Raw genomic sequence first — 18,951 nt, forward strand, 5'->3', positions numbered from 1 at the left:
TATATATTTTTTTCCAGTTTAACTTCTCCTGGCTGATGTGGTTAGACTTTCGAGGTGTTTTTCCTTTCCGTTCTGCTAAACCTTTGCTTGTTCAACAGCTGATGCAGAACGTTGTATTCAGATCCCCAGATGTAGAAAATCGGRCTAGACAACACGCCGCAGGCAGCAAAATTCCTGTTTATTACTCTTTATTTGTCTGCAGAATTCCCGAAACCGTTCTGTCGCTGAACGTCGGGGCCAGGGCTGCCTGAAAGACTGCAGGAGCCCGTCTGAGCAACGTGCCTCTTTCAGCGACCACAAAACCAGTGGAAGAAAATCCTTCTAGTGCGGCTCTGGCAGCGCCGTTTTCCTTTATGTCGTTCGGTCGGAGTGCGGGAGCTACGAAGGGGAGGAAATGGGGGCTTCCCGAGAAAGGAGGGCTTTCAAGTATCTTGCAGTGTCCGCTGCTTAAGCACCGGAGGAGTCGGTAGTATCTGGAGAAGTTCAAGTGACTTCTGTAAAAAGCAGAAGCTACAAATGTGCGCTAGCAAAGTCTCCTTGAATCTCCGCCAGTTAATTCGTTGCCAGGAGGAGGCGAAACCCCTTCCCTCCACGGGGCTGGATATTGTTTTCGTTCCTTCCGCAGGCACTTGAAATTTCGAGAAYGAGGGTTCAGGCTGCGCGTGATTTATGATTAGGTATAGCAAGTACTTCTTCCTCTGCTGTGTTTTGCTTCTCTTCCTTATGTGCAAGAGAGAATTTCTGGTAAACAATTCTCAAATTTCTCCAACTAAATTAACAGTGGGGTATGCGATGGCATAAGTTATGGTAGAACAGGTTTCCAGTTTCTCTATTATTAACTTTTAATGYAATTTGTAAAAAAAATATACATATATAATTTATTTGGAACGAACATTTAATCACCTTTAAAGCGGAGAGCCCGTATAAACTTATAAAAATGCTAGTGCAAAAACGATGAGGAATACTTTACAGAGGGAGAATGCAGAGATGTAAAGTAGCTTGATTTGTTCTTTGAAAACAGATATGGGAGTTAACTCAGAAACACTATATTAATAGATTTGTATGGGTGCACATAAGGCCAATATATTCAATGCTGTAATTTTTTTATGCTTTCATAAATAGTGCTATCACCAACATTTCAAAGAAATTTGAAAAAAGCAGAGCTCATATGTGATGGCATAAATTTAGTGTATTTTATAGAACACTGTTACTCTAGATATAGCCTACGGGTTGTGACTTTTCATAAAACCTAATGAATTTCTAGATTTGTCAGCTGTTTCAACACAGATGCACTTTGCTGATCTAATGGAAACATTTTGAGCCCAGATCCAAAATATCAATAGCTTTTAGTATCGCAAATTAGTTTGGCTATTGGGTAAATGGGGACATGGTTGTTGATAAAAAGCAGCAAGTAATTTTATACGTGCATTTTATGTTTAACTGCCTCTCCGGTGTCTGATGCTGAGATTTCTTTTTTCTTTCTTTTTTTTTATTTTTTCTTTTTCTCTTTTTCTGCAGAGTTTTAAGCTGAACGTAGATAGCCACTGTGCTTTAAAAGAAGCTGTGGTGGAAGAAGGACGTCAACTTCTTGAGCTTATTGTATCTCACAARTCAGGTAAATCCTTCTGAAATATTGCAAGACCTTATGTCTCCAGACTATTAAAGAATGAAGAAGCATTGCTGTAAATTACTGCATATATTCACTTCCTTATGTATTATTAATATTTACATTATCAGATTGACCTTCAAGATTTATAAATGTTTCATATACTGCATACAATGCAGTGATACTTATAAAATGAAATACTGCCTGCAAATAGTCTGTTCATTTTATTTTGGTCTTGCTCCTCAGCTGAGTTTCAATTGAAATCACATCACTGAAAACTTCACACTGACATATTCTTTGATGTAGGTGTTATGGAAATAACATTAAGATAATGAATTAGGATTTCAAATATATACATATATATTTTTTACATACCCTACATGGGTAATTGTATTGATAAAGCTTTATTTTGCCACTTAAACTAATTCCTACCTCAATTTTAATGTATTTATGAGGAATAGATTAAAATTAAAAATACATTTTTCCTTTGGTTTGGCTCGTCTTTTTCTACAGCGGCCTTAAATCGAGGGGAGGGAGAGCGAGATACTGATTTCCCTCTCTCTTTTCCCCCACCCCCATATTTTTAGACGTTAGCGTGACTTGTATGATAATAGGATTCTAATCAGCCTACTGTACTGCTACAGAAAGCCATCTTAATTTTGGCCTGCTTAGCATGCTTTTCATCCAGGTTGAAGTTGTCCTTTGGTTTACATTTTTATGATCATGTTAYACATTTTGCATCTGTTGTTTCACCGTGTCAGACACACTTCAGTGATGTGAAAGCTATGGGAAATCAGTGACTTATTTTTATAGTTCCAAAAGGGTAGAGAAGCTTTGGCAGGGAAGAGTAGTGCATGGCATCTTGTATTTAGAAAATAGTGATGTAAATAATACGTGCAGGAGTTGGAGAGAAGAAACACGTATGTGGAAGTTAATGCCATGTTTAGAAATAAAGATATTAGAGGATAGGATTACTGCAGCTTTCCCACCATGTAGGAATCAGAGTTTGTGTGGGATTTTACTTTTGTGAAATTGCCAGCAGAGGCATAATTAAAATTTAACATGATGGCTAAAAGAAATGTTTTGACCCTGTAGTATTGTTTGCAATATGAACAGCAGCTATGCTTTGGCTTATTTCTGAGAAACACCATTAAAATTCTTGTTGTGTTTATTCTTTTAAATATCCTGCTAACCCTCTGAATAAATAATAATATTTGAAAATGTAGTTGAGTTTACAACTTTTACTTTTTTTCCCTTCGTTTTGGAGAAGGACTGAAGGACATGCTGCAGATGATTGCAAGTCAATGGAAGGAGCTACAGAGGCAAATCAAACGGCAGCACAGCTGGATTCTTAGGGCTCTGGATATCATCAAAGCAGAGATACTGGCTACTGATGTGTCTGCAGAGAATGAGGAAGGGACTGGGAGCCCTAAGGTAAGTGGCTTGAAGTTTGCCTTATTTCCTCTTATTTCCGTCGTCTTTTGAACTAGGCACCACTGAAGTTTTCTTTCCACCCTAAGGCTTTTCATTTCTACTGGGTAAACTTTTTCTTTTCTTTCTTTCTTTCTTTTTTTTTTTTAATAAACAAAATGAAATGCCTTATTCTGAAACAATAAAAAAACTTAGCACTTTCAAGTTTTCCAGGAAGACCTCTCTCATTGTGTGTAGAGGGGCATGGGGGGGAACATAAAACATTTAGTAAACAAAACATAAAGCATCTTTAACATGAATAATCAGAATGGTTTTAAATTGTTTTGTTGCAACTATAAATCACTATAATCAGTGCAATCACTCAGCTCTGACATCCATTAGCCGCTTGGTTACAGCAAATTAACAAAGAAGAGAGAAAGTGATTCATTATCTCATTCCTGTTAATGACTATCAGATGCATTGCTTAATTAGGGGATGGCCATTGTAGTGGGAAGAAGGTCATATGCTTTGCCACAAATCTTTTTGCTCTGAGTTTAAGTCCTCCATAATAGTGCATGTGTTGAATACAAGTACTTTAAGAATAAAGTATCAACATCTCTAATCATTTTGTGGGTATTAGTTATCAAAGAGGGCTATGGTACTTACTAGTTGCCAAACTTGGTACTTGTAGGAGCATTTTAAATAAAAGGCATGCTTGTTCAACCTGATACCGCATACATACAAACTTGTGACTTAGGGTCAGTAACTTCTTATTACCATCAGGAGTAAGAAAAGATGAGGAGAGGAGYGTTGGAAAGTGTTGATTTTTCCATTGCATTTTACGTGATGAATGTGCAACAGAGCAGTTTAGTAACTGTTAACATCTAGGCATGCAGCAGGCTCAAATCTATGGAAAAGTTCAAGGTTCCTGTTTCTAGAAATAAGAGACAGTGATGCTAAGCAGATTTTCAGATTCTGATGCCAGAGAATTCTTCATATTGGTGTTCAGTGCTTTCTGGAGGCAAACAAGTGACTCTTGGCTGGGCTTGCATTAAATGTTCTGATGTTTTCTTGCCATAATTCTACATAGCACCAATGATCTTATAGGTGATGGAGGAAGAGCCAAGGATAAAAGGGAAAAAAAAAATAGAGGGAAAAAAAAAACCTATAAGCAGGAGATGTAATTTCACCGAATGTTCCTAGAAATGCTCCTACATCATGTATCTTTTAACCCAGGAAGTAGGCAGTGGAGCAACACGTTTTCATGGTTAGGTCCATTAAAATAAAAGATTGGCTCAAAGTTAAAATTTTTGTCCCTCCAATAATGTGACCCTGTATTGCATTATGTACCAATATTCATTTCAGCACAAAATCTCTGAAGAGCTTGACTCACCCGTGGCTAAAAGTCTAACTGCTTAACCAAAATAAGAACACAAAAGGTGTTCTAAAATCCAGCTGTGAAAATTATGGAAGTCCTAKCTTAGAAGGATTATATTTATATATTTTCTTGTAAATGAAGGCATAGTTTAGGATATTGCAAATTTTGATACTGCTCCTTTCCCTATGCTTTTTATTACACAGGCAGCGACTTGAAGCAAAGCTTTTTTGTGCCTACTGTTAAATAAAAACACTAGCAACAAACAAATGACCAAACAGAAAGGATTTTTAGGTAATTTTCTTCATTAAGCTACACCTCAGCATGATTCTTTTAAGTAATAGCGGGCAAAAGTAGTAATAGGTATCTACTTTTTTATGCTGAAAGAGTAACTAAAATTAAAATACCATTGGTAATATAACTGCAGATTTCAGTTTGTGTAGCCTTCAGTTTGTGTTCGTTTCAAAAGCCAGAAGGAACCTGAGAAGTATAATGGGAAATCTAAAGATTATATCTAGAGGGTATTTTTCTTTCTTGCCTTGTCTGAGAAACTACAGGAACAGTGTTGGTGTTAGAAATCAGTAAAGAAATAGGAAGAGAAGGAATTTCAAAGACCCTAGGAAACTTTTCCCTTAGGACTTTTAAAACGTCTTTTCATAGTACTATGGCATCTTTTATAGAAGCGATGAAGAATGGAAGGGAGAGAGGGAGATTCTGCAGTTCTGGAAATATATCATCAACATTTGTATTCAGAAATTTGAGGTTTTCTTATGAGATTATTCCTTTTATTGTGTGTAAATTTCATGCGAGTTTATACAGCTCTTACGGAAGACTTACGGGATTTGAAATATTTCTAACACCTAAACTCTTCTAATGCACTACATCCTCTGCATGCAGTGAAATCCTTCTAGAAATGTGGTGAAATCTCTTCTTTCAACAAGTATTTGCGTAAGTTGCTGGTTTATGATTTTTATAAATAAACAAGTGACTACTGTGTTCAACTTAAATTGGAATATGTAAAGGTTTTTTTTTTTTTGCTCATTCAGAAGTACATTTAGAAGTAAATCTCAGACTTGCCACATGCTACCTTTCAACAAAGTACTTGATCGGACAGTGCTAGTGGTAAACATGTCATGTAGCACATCTCTCTTTCAGAGCCTTAGACACTTAGATAGTGGTTTTCTCCTAATGGAAATTAGTAATATTCTAAAATATCTGGCAGTTAGGAGGAATGTCTGTGTACGTGTGCCTATCTATGTTTTCCCGCCTTATAGAGATGTCTGAGGTCCCTTGTTTTGTACCTGACCTCTGGAATGGGGCCACCACCTCTCCAGCAGGAGAGTCTACTGGAACAATATTGCTTTCAATGAACAGCAACTGGTATTGAAAAATAACATGATGTATATGTTCTTACCTAGTGGCTAAGAGTGTTACTGCCTGGATATCATGCTGATCTATTTAATTCATGGTTTGATGGAATATTTCATTGCTTTCTGAAGAGCTTGTGAGTTAATTGCATAATTAGTGTCATCGAAAAGGTGTAAGAATCCTAATAGTATTTCCCCATAATGGACAGTCTCCTTCATTCAAGACTGTGTAAAACAGTATTCTTAGGACCAGTTGTGAGTTCTGTTACCGGTATGCATTTGGACAGTTAGCCCATGACTGTAATTTCTAGAGCTGTATGTTTTTGTTCTGCTAGTAGGCGTTTGGATTCACAGTACTGCTTGGTGTAACGATTCAGAGAGTAAGATTGGAATGGAGAGGCTGGTAGGTTCACAGAATCACGGCGTACTCTCAAAATATGTACGTAGTATCTACTTCTGGATGTGGTTTTTTTCCAGAATAATTGCTAAACTACTGAAAATTATTTTTACTTTGCTTTCCAACTCCAGAGAAATAAGCGTGGAACCCCTTCAGATATTGGGCCGAATGCTTAGAACGTGGAAATCGGACTTAGTTTCAACAGGCAAAGAGCAGACTCAAGGAGATAGACTTAACTGTGTAACGAACATGTCTGTCAGCACATGAATCAGTAAGGGTTTGAAGACCATTAGAAGAGGTAAAAATGTATTTAAAAAAGTAAATAGCTCTCCTAGTCAGAAGCATAGTTTGAAGTGCTTAGACAAACCTCTACTCACAGTTTCAGTTTCTACAACCATTCCAAACAGCTATACAGAAAAGTAACTACAGCGATTTTCATAGAAAAAATGAAAACCTGAAACTGTTTAGTGTCTACCAAAGTTTATGTTTTTGGGAACTCTTGCTGAGAGGCAGTTTTACAGTAATGCTGGTCCTCAAACCTAGTGGGTGGAATAAACATGGTAATCCATAACAACTGCATCCTGCTCAGCTTTTTAATATGCGRATGAATTTGCAAAAGGGACAACAAAACAGAAAAAAGGTTAGGGACCGGTGACAGTCCGTTCGTTATTGCTTCAGACTTGCAACCTGTCCAGGCTATCCAATTATGCTGCAATAGCTACAACATTTAGATTAATACTTTGATACAAAAGAAATGTGCACGTGAAATATCTTGGCATCTTTGTGATCAGTGCAGAGAAAGAGCGTGTATGTGAACAGATTTTGATTTTTCTCAGTGTGCTTTATCAGCTCTGGATTCCTATTTTGCAAACACACGTAGTATGCATGCACTATTCTGTCAAAGCCAACACACCAGGGTTTTTTCTGGTGACTCCTGTTGTTAAAAGGAGGAGGGTCCGTTATTGGGATAGCTTTCTTGCATATTGGCGGCAGGTGACAGGTAGCATGCATTCAGAATCTAGTATTTTTACTTACATAACCACTTCCAAAACTGCGTTTCTAATGCATTGTGGGTTGGAGTATTGCAGGTAGTATTAGCATGGTCRGTACTTCTGAGCTGTCAAATGATACGTGTCATTGGCCTTCCTTCTCTTGTCCTAGAATACTCTCGTCTAGCAAAAAGGCAAGAGGAGCATTTGCTAGAGGGATCATTTTACTGTGCTGAGGCGGGGTTAAATCACACAGGACATTTTAGAAGTTCACACACCAAACTGAGTTTAGTTATTTCACTTGCCATGTCTCTTCTTTCTCTGTGTATACGTGTGTGCACACAAACACATACACAGCTCAGGATCAGATGTATGYGTTCGATCCTGTATCTCGTGTTATTAATGCAGTGTCAAATAAATAGCCGTCATTTTGTCAATAACAGCTTGAAAGGCAATGAAATGGAGATCAGGTTTCCATCTCTGGCAGTGTATAGATGGCAAGGGAATTTTGTCTGGTGATGAGTTTTATGTAGTGGATGTAACACCTTGTAGATCAGACGTTAAAACTGAGTCCTAACCGCCTTTATCCAGGCCTACTCCCAGCATCAGCAATTGCCTTCTGCCCCCCTAATTCTCTGCAGTTTCAGCTGAATGCAGTAGTCTCTTCCTTTCGGAACAACTGCTTACTGTTGTGCACAGTTACTGCTTTTCACTGGTGGATAAAAACATCCCTGTAATACCTTAAAAAGTATTTCTGGGCTGAAAGGTTTTACAGAAGGTCGGTAGCTCAACAGTCATTACTCCAAAAGATGGTAATAAGAAAAATTATTTCATGTAATTCAAGGCATACTCTTTAAAGTTTTGAATATTTAAAATGTTGTCTGCACATAAATAGGGTATTGTTGTGTTTAACAGCTGAACAGTTTAAAATCATTCATGTGACGTTTTAATTCTGAATATTTTGAAACTTTGGAAGCCTAGATTGAAGATCTAAACTGTGATCTTGCTTTTAAATGCAAACAGTTCTGTCAGTTAGGAAAGAATATTAGGAGAGAATGCATCTGCAGGTTTTTCTTTTGTTGATTTTAGATATTTTAGGATGTGACATTACTACCCTTATTCTATTGACCTCCCTGGTAGTGGTTTGAACCAGGGATGAGGTGGTCAAATGGACAGGGAGTGTAGTGATATTTATGCAGTGGTCCTGTAAATCAGCAGAAAACTGATTTTGCTTGGAATAAGCCTGTCTTTTAGCATGTCAAATACCACCGAGTTCTTGTTGCATCAGTTGTTATCCGAATATAGGACTGAAAACATCCTTTCAGTGTTTTCAAGCTAATCAAAGCAGGCTGTGCTGCTGTGACAGTCACAAGAACCCGGGAAAGCCGCTCTGAGAAGGAATGTTTTTGTGCCTTTTAGAGCCGCTRTGCACCTCAGCGCTCCGTTTGCTAGTTTGGAGTACCCTGCTTTATAAGCTATGTATTTTTAACCTTGCATCAGCTTGAATGTGGACAGCCGAAGGAGATCTCCGGGAGGTGCTGAGAAGGTGAACGCCTGATTTGGTAGACCATTTTAGAAACGGATAAAGAAAAGGAAACGGAGTAAGTGCTGGGACAGGTATAGAAGCAGAAGCTGGCATCGGTAGCAGGACGGGCGGAAAGTGAATTACAGCGAGTCTTAATCACAGAGCTGAGAAAAGAGATCTGGTGAGGGGCGTCAAAGATGTGGTCAGGAAAACTGAGCAGGAAAGGACGGCTTAAAGTACTGTGCCTGGCCCTGGGAATTAGCTGGAAAATTTTACAGATGTATTGATAGAAAGAAAGACAGGTTTTTAATGCAGTTGCTGAAAAGGAGGCTGCATGATCTGTTTTAATATCCTCCTGTAAATACCTGTGTGGTACAGGGCTTTTATTGACAAAACCTGTTCCTTGCCAAGAAAGTGCATCTCTTATCATACTTCGCAGGGAAATTGCCTTCAGATAAGCAGCGTTCAAAAACACATACGTAGCCCAGGTAGCCGTGGGGTCTTGTGCGTACAGAATGTTTCCTTTAAATTTCTAAATTATTGCAATCTCAAAATGTTATATAGCATACAGAATAATAATAGCAGAAAACTTCCTCTTCATCGTAAAACTGCAAAGATTCTTCTCCCTTTTATTTTGTATCTGTCCTACAGCGCTAGCGTATTGGAAGCATATCACTGAGCTTCATTTTGCTTAGTTAAAATGCTTTACCCGAGCCGCAAATTTTACATATCGTACAGATTTATACCACGGAGATTCTCCAGGAAACGCTGCAGATCGGGCGGTCGCCTCCTCGGCGGCCTCCTCTGGCTCTGCCCCCGCGACGGGCCGGGGCAGCGCTGCCGGCGGGCTGCTCGCAGGGGAAGGACGCGTGCGGTCCTTGCCCGCTGCCTTCCTCCCCGGGGGGGAATGTGGCCCGTCGTTTCCGGGSTGGTACGGGGAAATAGTAACTGTATTTTAAATTGGCTGAGATGTAGGTTGTACGCCTGTGCAGATGTGCTTGTAAATTGGTTAGTAACGCTTTATCAATGCTTTTAGAAGTCTTTTTCAGTTGATGAAAGAGTACAAATGCTCTATGCATCTGCAAGAGCTGTATTTTGACAATATTTCTTTTGTTTAAATGGTTGCAGATTTTTTTTTTGAATGTTAGAAAGCAAAAAAATTGGATTGCCCAACAATAGATTTAGGGCCATTGTACGGTCAGCTTCTACGCAGTAGATTTGCTGCTATTTACTGGAAACTGTTTCTCCAAATTGTTAGTTGTGTGGCTTTGAGGGGGCAGCAGGGACGACGTTTAACTCCGTGTTTAACTCGGAGCCTCCGTACAAGGAGGACGGAGTGAAGCTAAGTGGTCACTCCTTGGACTGGGAGAGGAGAAGGCAAGGAGGCAGCAGCTCCGTCTAAACCTCTTCTTCCGTGTTACACGAGCCCTGTCAAAACCTGCCTATTCCACTAGTTAAGTAAATTGTCTTTTGTCAGTTTTTCATAATATTGTGTCTTTGAAGTCTCAGCTAAGCTAACCTGGCCCTCGTTTCAGCTCACCTTTTTCCTGTATATTCCTCATGCTCCTTGGATAGATATTTATGTATCCGTCAAACCCYTGGACAGTACTGTTATCCTGGTGTTTGAAATAATTTTATTAATTTTTAACAAGCCAAATCTCTGAAATTGTATCAACAGTCCTCAAGTTTTTCCATTTACTCTAAAAGAAACCTCCTCTCTGGCGTATTAAGCTTAMTAACAGGTATACCATTTAGAGCGCGACAGTTGAAAAGTTGTATTTTTGTATTTTCTAATATTTATGTGGAAAATACCTGAAGTTTCACACAAAAATCCTGTTCTAACTGAGGACACTMTCAAGGATTCCAGATATCTGTCGTCTTTATACTATGCTTCTGTAATTTTCACACAGTGCAGTGGCAATTCTAGGTTTTGCATTTTGATTATTTTCCACAAGTAACTCCTTAGCAGCATCTCTGTTGATGAAAACAGTTATCCTTAAAGAGTTAGTAGCAAAGAACTTAAAATTTTTACTTTTAAGAATAAGGAGGCCTAGTTTCCATTAAAGCGTAGATCAAGTTGAGTTTGAAAGATGTTTTAAGTCTAAATCACTCCATTGAGAGCAAGTAAAGACTGAGGACCTGATGAGAACAGATATTTAAAATGACGAATGCCCAAGGGGCAAATTTTATCATAATGCTATTTGAATCTCTGAAARCTGTTATCTGAAACTCTGAAAGTATATTAGGCTATTGCAACTTCGCAGGCATAACTGCACCAACTCTAASAAGTTTTATATAGCCAAAATTCCCAGCTGGGTTTGACCTGTGTTTAAAAATATAAAAGCATGAGTGTGTTTGTGCATGTATTCACATAAACACATTTATCTTAGTGACTGAAACTAAGAATGTGCTAACCACCCAAAGGCCCTTTATATTTTATTTTGCCAGCATCTGTTCCTCCTGCTTTCTGTATACAACCATATTGAAGTATTTTTATCCTGTTATTTTTAATAAAATGTATTTCAATTTTAATAGAATGTGTTTTCACCATAACATTGGTGGAAATGGTGCTTCTCTTTTTTGTGTCTGCCTRTTCAGATTTCCAGAGAAATGCGTGTTTTAATAAGTTATTAGTAACACAAGTACATACTTTGGTTTTACTGAAAATTGAGCAGAGCCCACTTTAAAGCAGAAATTTAAACTCTGCTTCACCAGTAGAGGCAGGCTACTCTATCAGAGGTATTGCTGTTCTCCTTTCCTGTGCAAGCTCAGCATCCTGCTGGTGTGCCCATTCAAAGCCACAGGAGAGAAAAAGGTGGTTTTTTTTTTTTTTTTTTTTATTTCATCTTCTCCTTCTGTGTGTGTGTTTGAATTCAGAAATTTATGGAGCACTCTAAGATAAATGCATAATGAGCAAACGGAAAGAAGAAAGCTTAGAGGACTAAAAATGTCTTGGCTGAACAATTTTGTGGTTGTGTTTATAGGTAGCAATTACTAACGTGAAGTAAATGATTTGAAACTTCAGATCCTTTCAGTTAAACCTCCTTTCTCCCTTGTCCCCGTGCCACCTGTTCTCCTCCAAATCCTTCGTGATTTCACCGGGATGGTGGGTGGACCGGAACAGAGCCGAGTGTGGGCAGTCCCTTCCCGCGGGCTCCCGCCGCGCAGACCCGAGGCCACCGCAGCCCGGTTTGGGAGCTGGTTCTCCCACACCAAATCGAGCCGGCGAGGTTCAGATAAGCTAGGAGCTTTGAAAGCCTGTGCTAACCGTGCGGGGTTTACCTGTCATCAAGACGGATAAACATTTTGGGTTACGGCGGTAATGCGGCGGGAGCGCCGCGAGCGGGGCTGTCAGGAGTTTGCTTTACTTTCCCCAGCAGCTCCGGGATTAGCGATGCAGAGTTGCCTCATGCTTCTCATCCCGACCGCCCCTGGTAGAGGTGGTGAGCTCAGCTTGCTTCCTCTGCTGAGATGCTTTTTTTTCTCTGGTCCCAGGCTGTTCCTCTGTGCTTTTTTTCTGTCTCCCAGGAAGCATGCACCTGTACAATGGCAGCTTAGCGCGGATGCTGCTGCCAACTGTCATTGCTCAGGATTGTGTCCTCCGTTACTAGCATTCTATCTTTGTCACTTTATTAAAATTTTATTATTGCACTGAAAAAAAAAATACRTTCAATTGAGGAGTGACTGGCATGGCGCTCTTCTGATCTTTAAAAAGAAATTTTACTTTCATTTTATTTGTGCATGAAATTACGTGTTCATATCTACAGAATAAACTAACATCTTATAAATATTACTGTGTTTAATTAACGGTTCAGTATTTGAGCTTTTGCTGTTATGGTTGATGTCCAAGAGTGATTAACTGTGTAGTACAGAACAAAAGGAACATTGATTTGGACAAAGATACTATTAGATAAAGGTAAATTTTATGTTCTGCATGTTTTCGTTCCTTTTAAACTTTTTAATTACTTTTATATTCAGTGTGATTGAGTAGCATTCAGTTCCTATTATAGTTTTCAAGAACAACATCTTCTAGCAATGTTTATCTGTAGAATCTTTCAGTTCTGGTCTCAGCTGTATACGTAAAACAGCTATTCTTCACTGGGGTGGTCACAAAAGGGAAATCAGGTAAAATAGTGTTTGAAGGAAAAATCTACTTGGCCATCCTGCGTTTCACATCTGACTTGTTATTAAGTATCTTGTGGCACTGCACGCTTGACTTTGCACTTTGGGTTGAGAGTGATATTACAGAATTTGCTAGTTTTCTAAGCTAATCTCTTAGAAGGTAACAAGATGTGATGCTGATCATTGTGTGTGAACTGACCCTTCTGTTATATGTATCTGAATTTTTAAAAAATAACCATTTTATGGGAGTGCTTTGTGAAGCAAAGACTTGCGTAGCAAAAGGCTCCAAAATGCTTTTAAGAGCATAAACTAGTTTGTATACAAGCTCTAGTGACTTGTGGCTAATYATTTTTATTGTGTTTTTTTAAATATTTTCCCTGAGTTTTTGATTTAAACCTTGCTATAATATCTCAATAGTTTCTACATTATTATTGATAATTATATAGAGTTACGTAGGAGAGTGCAACGAATGTGAGAGATACAGTGGGCATTAGAAATCCAGACTTGTTCCTTAAACACTTGAAAGTAACTGCAGACAAATAATGTGGTAGTTTCATCTTTAGCCCCATCCCATGAGAAGCTGTACTCATTAATGTTTGTTAACGTCAGTTAACCTACAACGGCTTTCCGTTTAGAGAGGGATTTCTGACCGGCAGGCGGCGGGGGGGGTTGCTGTATTCTTTTGTAACAGCCCCATAGCATGCTTTGTGAACCATCCTCAGGGCACAGAGTAAAGAGCAGCTCATCTGGGCAGGGACACTTCATTTCTTCATCCTCTTTTTCTTCTTTACAATGGCATTATAGAAAGGATCCATGCATTTAGCATGAAAAAATGAAGGAAAAACTAATCCTTGAGTTTATGAGGCCGAAGAGCTTCAGAAGTATGGCTGATGCTGACAGACCAGGTCATCCCTTATGGAGCAGAAAGAAACAGTGAGAAAGCGGAGAACAGTACGGACGAAATAGGCTTTGAAGAGTTTGGCACCATGTGATCTGAAATTCTGACTTAAAGATATGATTTGCAACAGAAGTCCGGCATGGTACCTGCTTGATTGCCTACCTTTGAGGGCCACCACTTAAAGTACACTAGCTGCGTACTGCTAGAACAGAAGACTATAGACAGAAATGCAATAAAATAGAATCAATTTTCGATTTTATAACTCTGGATGTAATAAGATGAAATAGCTCTGAAACAAGAAGTGGAAGTGTATACCTAGCTATTTTATTCTAAATATCACATTAATGCAGCACTGCTATTATTTGTTGTTATTAACTAGTCAACAACAATAAGATTTAAAAGTTACTTTCATAGGTTTCGAATCTAATGATGTTTATCTATTTGACAAGAAATACGTTAAGAAAATAAAGGGAATCTATTTAAGTTCCTATTTTAGCTARTCAGTTCAATTCTTACTCTTTAGGATAGATGTCATGTGAGCATCCACATTTATTTCAGTGGAGCTGCTCCTGGCTTRTATTGCTGCAAAAACTTTTGTTTGCAAAGTATTAGCTAATTAACATAAATCTAAAACTGAACATGAAAAATGTTGATTTCCAACTCAATGAATACTAGCAATATTATTATAAGTTTGTTTTTAATTCTTGAAAAACATATTAAAATTAACTTTTCTTCCATTTATGTAATGTGTATAACTAAACTTCCTTCCTACTGTGCGACAGTTTCATTTATTGTTATTTGTAAACAGCTTAGTAAAGATGCATAGTGGATTGGTCTAGAAACTCCTTGAACAGTTTCTTTTGAAATAACACTACATACGTTAAGCTCAATTACACATCCAAACAGCCACAGCACACTTTTGGTAATTTATTCATTGATTTAACATAGTACCCAGAAGAGTCATGCCTGCTGTCAATTTTGTAATATATTATGTTTTAAATATACTCATGCTCACCCATGCACGCCATTAAGGTGTGCATAAACCTGTGTTTTTCTCTCTTGACAGCTATAAATGTTTGTTATTATTACACAAAACATATGTTCATGTTGTTTTTGTCTAAATTATTCTATCTGGGGCTATAAAGTTTTAATGTTATTAGTTGCCCTTAGAATTTTAATGTTTCACTGCTGTAACCTTCTTAGGATTTCTCTGCAATTAAATAGAAACTATTTCAGTACAGCCTGGAAGAACAATATATTTTATACAAATAATAAAAAAACCCCTTCTTGCTCCATTTTCTTCCAGTGTAGTAAACTGTTTACTTGACAGAGTTCTATGTACAGCAATCCTACCTGCAGTATTTTCCGGCACCAAATAGTGTATTATAGTCTTCTTCAGTCTTCTTGTTAAGAAAAAATCTAACTTAACCAATTTAAGATGGGAAATGTATCACAAGCAGTTTGATTTGAAGGCCCCTACTTGTTGTTCTGTTGTCCCCTTAGTAGAGTTGCTCTATTTACAGAAAAATTCTCTRTATTTAAGCCTCTTATGTCTACCAGATACCGGATAAAAAAATTGAATTTCTAGGAGGTAGTGTGATACTAGTTYAGAAAAAACATTCGGAGAAATGTCCCCTATGTTGTCTTCTAAATAGCMGCAGTGCTGGCAGTAGGAAAATGTATTTTCCCTCCTTCTAGTTTTCAAAGRCTCTTTTAAGGAAGAAGAGCAGAAGGGAATTCTTTCAAGAAGTTAAAAGATATTTACTGCCTTTAAATGAGTAAATCACTCAYTGTGGAACATTCTTTTCCATATATTGGATAAGGCATTATATGGAGCTTTTCTCTTGTATTTTGTGGAAAGCAAGTTATGTCATGCAGATTTAAAATATCTTACCTTTATTATGTATTTCTAACTATAGCATGCTGGTATTTCTACTAGATTGATCAAGTTTTGTTCCATATTCTGACTAAGCCCCTCTGCTGTATCGAGGAGCTAGARGTTGCAACAGCAAACTGAACATTCAAAATGAACTGGTTTATAATATGCTCACTCTTTTAAATTAATTAAGTTTYTTTTAGGGAAAAAATGTTATTTCTAACTGCATTTGTGCAAAACACTTAAGATGCTTCAACCTTTTTTGAATTGGGAAGTGCTTCTTGARTCTTATTTAAAAACTTGGAATCCAAATAACCCTCCTGACATCTTTAAGAAAGACGTGAGGAAGAGAACAAGAGTTTCACTCGGTGTTATTAATGCTTGATGTTTTTGAAGAACTGCATGCTTAGGCTTACAGTGCCTTTTGGAAAAAAGGTATTTTTTTATATTTTACAGACAAAAATTGAGGCAGAGAGGGGAAGAGCCGTCCTCGCAGTTACAGAGAGAGTCATTAGGCGAGCTGGGCTTGGAGGAGTTGTGTCCCCTGGCCTTGAGTTGAGCTCACTCAACCAGCAATTCTCACATTTCTAGGGTAACAAAGATCTATTAACATTTAATGCTCCCGTGACGCTGCCAAAACGATTTCTTTCATGATGAAAATGAATTCTGTCCACCCAAATTTAATTTGTTACCCCTGCTTTCCTTGATTCTCATTCACTTTTTTTGTATCTTTTATGCTTCTCGATCTTTCTTTTATTTTTCATTCATTTTTCTTTTTTCCTGCTCCTCTCCATATCCTGTCAGGCAGTACTGCATCTTTTCAACCCTAACAGTATTTCTTTCTTTCTTTCTCATTTCCCCTAGGTATCTCAGACCTGCCCTCAGAACTGCCACAGTTGCCCTGCAACACAGTTGAAGGCAGTTTTTCATAGCACCCTAATTTTCAAGATTTTAATTATATTTAAAGTTTGCCAATTACATGGTGAACTTCTGCAGTGGAAAGAATAAGACCACAGCTTTCTATCCTCAGAACTGAAAAGCCTATAATGGAAAAAAWTGTAACATTTGTTGAAGAATAGAGATAACAGAGAAAAAGCAGTGTGTCAAGGTACTTGGTTAAACAATAATCTCTAACAGAGCACTCATTACTGCTAAATAATTGACTGTGTTGAGAGAAAGGTTTCTATGTGAAGAGAGGTTCAAGAAGGTCAGTTATCTAGTGGTAATGACCGTAGCGGTCATTAGAGGGTATTAATGCTATTAGAGAACAGAACTTTAACTTTTTATTGAAGTTTTTATTTAAATTATATTAACTTTGATTCAACTTTTAATTGAGGTGCAACCATCCAAATTCTATAGTCAGGAACCAAGAAGTAATGAACATAAAATTACATGTTCTTCTGATAGGCTGATGGGTCTTTAATATATTATAATTTCAAGAGTCTCTACAGAGCAGTTATTAGTATAAAACTATTCAGAGGTATTCTATTAGAATTAGGGTTGGGTGACTGATTTGGGAACAAATCCCAGCTTGACCCATAGCAAATGCAGATGGTGTATTTTCTGAGTCAGAAAGAACTTCTTTTTATGAATACAGTTGCATGCAATCTCAAAAAGCTCATTCAGCTAAAGCAAAGATGCTTTGATTCCTAAAGTGATCTGTCTTATAAACATGAAGCCTGATACATGGAGGCAGCAACACTAAATTCATTTTGAATTTAGGTGATGGTTTGGTACTAAGTTTAGTACTGGTGGTATAAAGATCCTCATGCTCAGAGTAGGGACGGTATAGCTACCTCYCTTCCTTCCACTACGAAGACTGGGGTCAGGGTTTGGCTGGGGCTCCCAAAAACATGACGTTTGCACTACTAGGTGGAAGTATTGAGTAAATACATCTGCAGCCCTCCTGCTCTGATGTCTTTGCTGCTTTTATATTAATGCAGGAAATAAAACAAATAAGGTCAAATAATAGTAATGATTGTGTTATTGTCTGAGTATTCTGCAATCTGATCACAGAGTAGGCAAAACCCAGTTACTACTACTAGTCGCGCCAGTTTACCTGACTACCRAAAAGATTTTCTGGGTCTTGGAAATATTCAAGGKGTTTCCAGAGTTTCCAGGGTGATGTTCAAGTTGCAGTTCTGTTGTTTGTTATGTGCTTCTGTAGTTTCTTTGCATGGAGTGMGGYACAATTCTATGAAAACATATTCTGCTTCTAAAATTCTGTGAACTTCTTTGTTTTCTTGTAATCACAGACTTGGGGAATACTTTGTGTTAAATTGGTCTGCTGCCATTTTCTTGCAGGCAAATTTGCTATATGAACTGATAATGGCTTTTTTTTCTGTGGAAAAAAAAAGTGTAGACTGCTTTACATTTTTGGTATGAAGCCAGGTTTTTGTCATTTAGACATGTCGTTATGAAAACATCATGCATCATAACACAACATAACAACGTGATTTGCTGAGATGCTGACTCGTCTTGAAAAATTGTAAAGTGGTGTGTGCATATTGCCATGTAAAGTATTACTTGAGCATTTTAGGACATTTTCCTGGGGCTGCCTGGTCCAGTGTCTAATATATAATAGCCTTTTGATTGGGAGAAGATCGGTTCTAGTAAGTGATGAGCAAGTCTTTGTAGTTCTACTTCTCAGGCATATGACATTTTCATAAAATCACAGAACAGAGAACTAAAGGRATTTCAGGAGGTCATCTGGCCCTCTGCCCTGCCCAATGCACAGTTACGTCTGAACCATTTCTAYTGTATATTTGTCCAAAATTATTATTTTTTAAAAAATCCAGTGGTCTGTATTCTGTAGCATCCAAAACAATTTATTTCAATGCTTAGCAAATTTGAAAGCTTTTTCCTACTGTCTTACCTAAATTTACTTCACAGCAGTTTATGCATAGTTCTTGTCCCAGTAGACCCCACCAGACACAGAGAACCRTTACTTCGTTCTGTGTATTTGAAGAACATCATCAATTTGCTATTCTATTTCACATTGCACAGGCTTGTTCTGTCAACTTATAAACTCAGTGTAAAAATGATAATAAATGGAATAAAAAATAAATGGTTTGCTTTCACTGTAAGAAAAGGTTGAAACCCTTGAGGTTTCACCATTATCCCAACGTTCTGCTGCATGCCAGAGGACCTTCCCTGTAACAAYCACTGGAAGATGTTTCCACCTCCCCTGGTCCTTTGGTGCCAGCTCTTTGCATAGTTTGTTATTCATGGGGAGACCAATTTTGTAGTCCCTTAGACACAGTGGTAGATGAGGAAATAAGTGATAAAGAAGTTCTTCACCTCATATACTTTCTTTAAAATTATATCCAAAAGGATCTCTCTCTCCCATTCAGCTTGGTTGCTGCTTGCCTCCTGACATGGTRGAA

General features: G+C 37.9%; 1 protein-coding gene across 1 annotated transcript in view; it reads left to right on the forward strand.

Annotated features, from left to right (window-relative positions):
* Positions 1-18,951, forward strand: part of AKAP6 (A-kinase anchoring protein 6) — a 211,803-nt gene that overhangs the window by 73,983 nt on the left and 118,869 nt on the right. Inside the window, exons 5-6 of the mRNA XM_085301681.1 lie at positions 1,519-1,615; positions 2,874-3,040. Coding sequence (XP_085157807.1) covers positions 1,519-1,615; positions 2,874-3,040 — 264 coding nt within the window. The remainder of the gene's footprint in view (positions 1-1,518; positions 1,616-2,873; positions 3,041-18,951) is intronic.

The sequence above is a fragment of the Rhea americana genome, unplaced genomic scaffold (assembly GCF_003343005.1).
Source record: "Rhea americana isolate MKP2758 unplaced genomic scaffold, rheAme1 scaffold_18, whole genome shotgun sequence".
NCBI classification, from domain to species: domain Eukaryota; kingdom Metazoa; phylum Chordata; class Aves; order Rheiformes; family Rheidae; genus Rhea; species Rhea americana.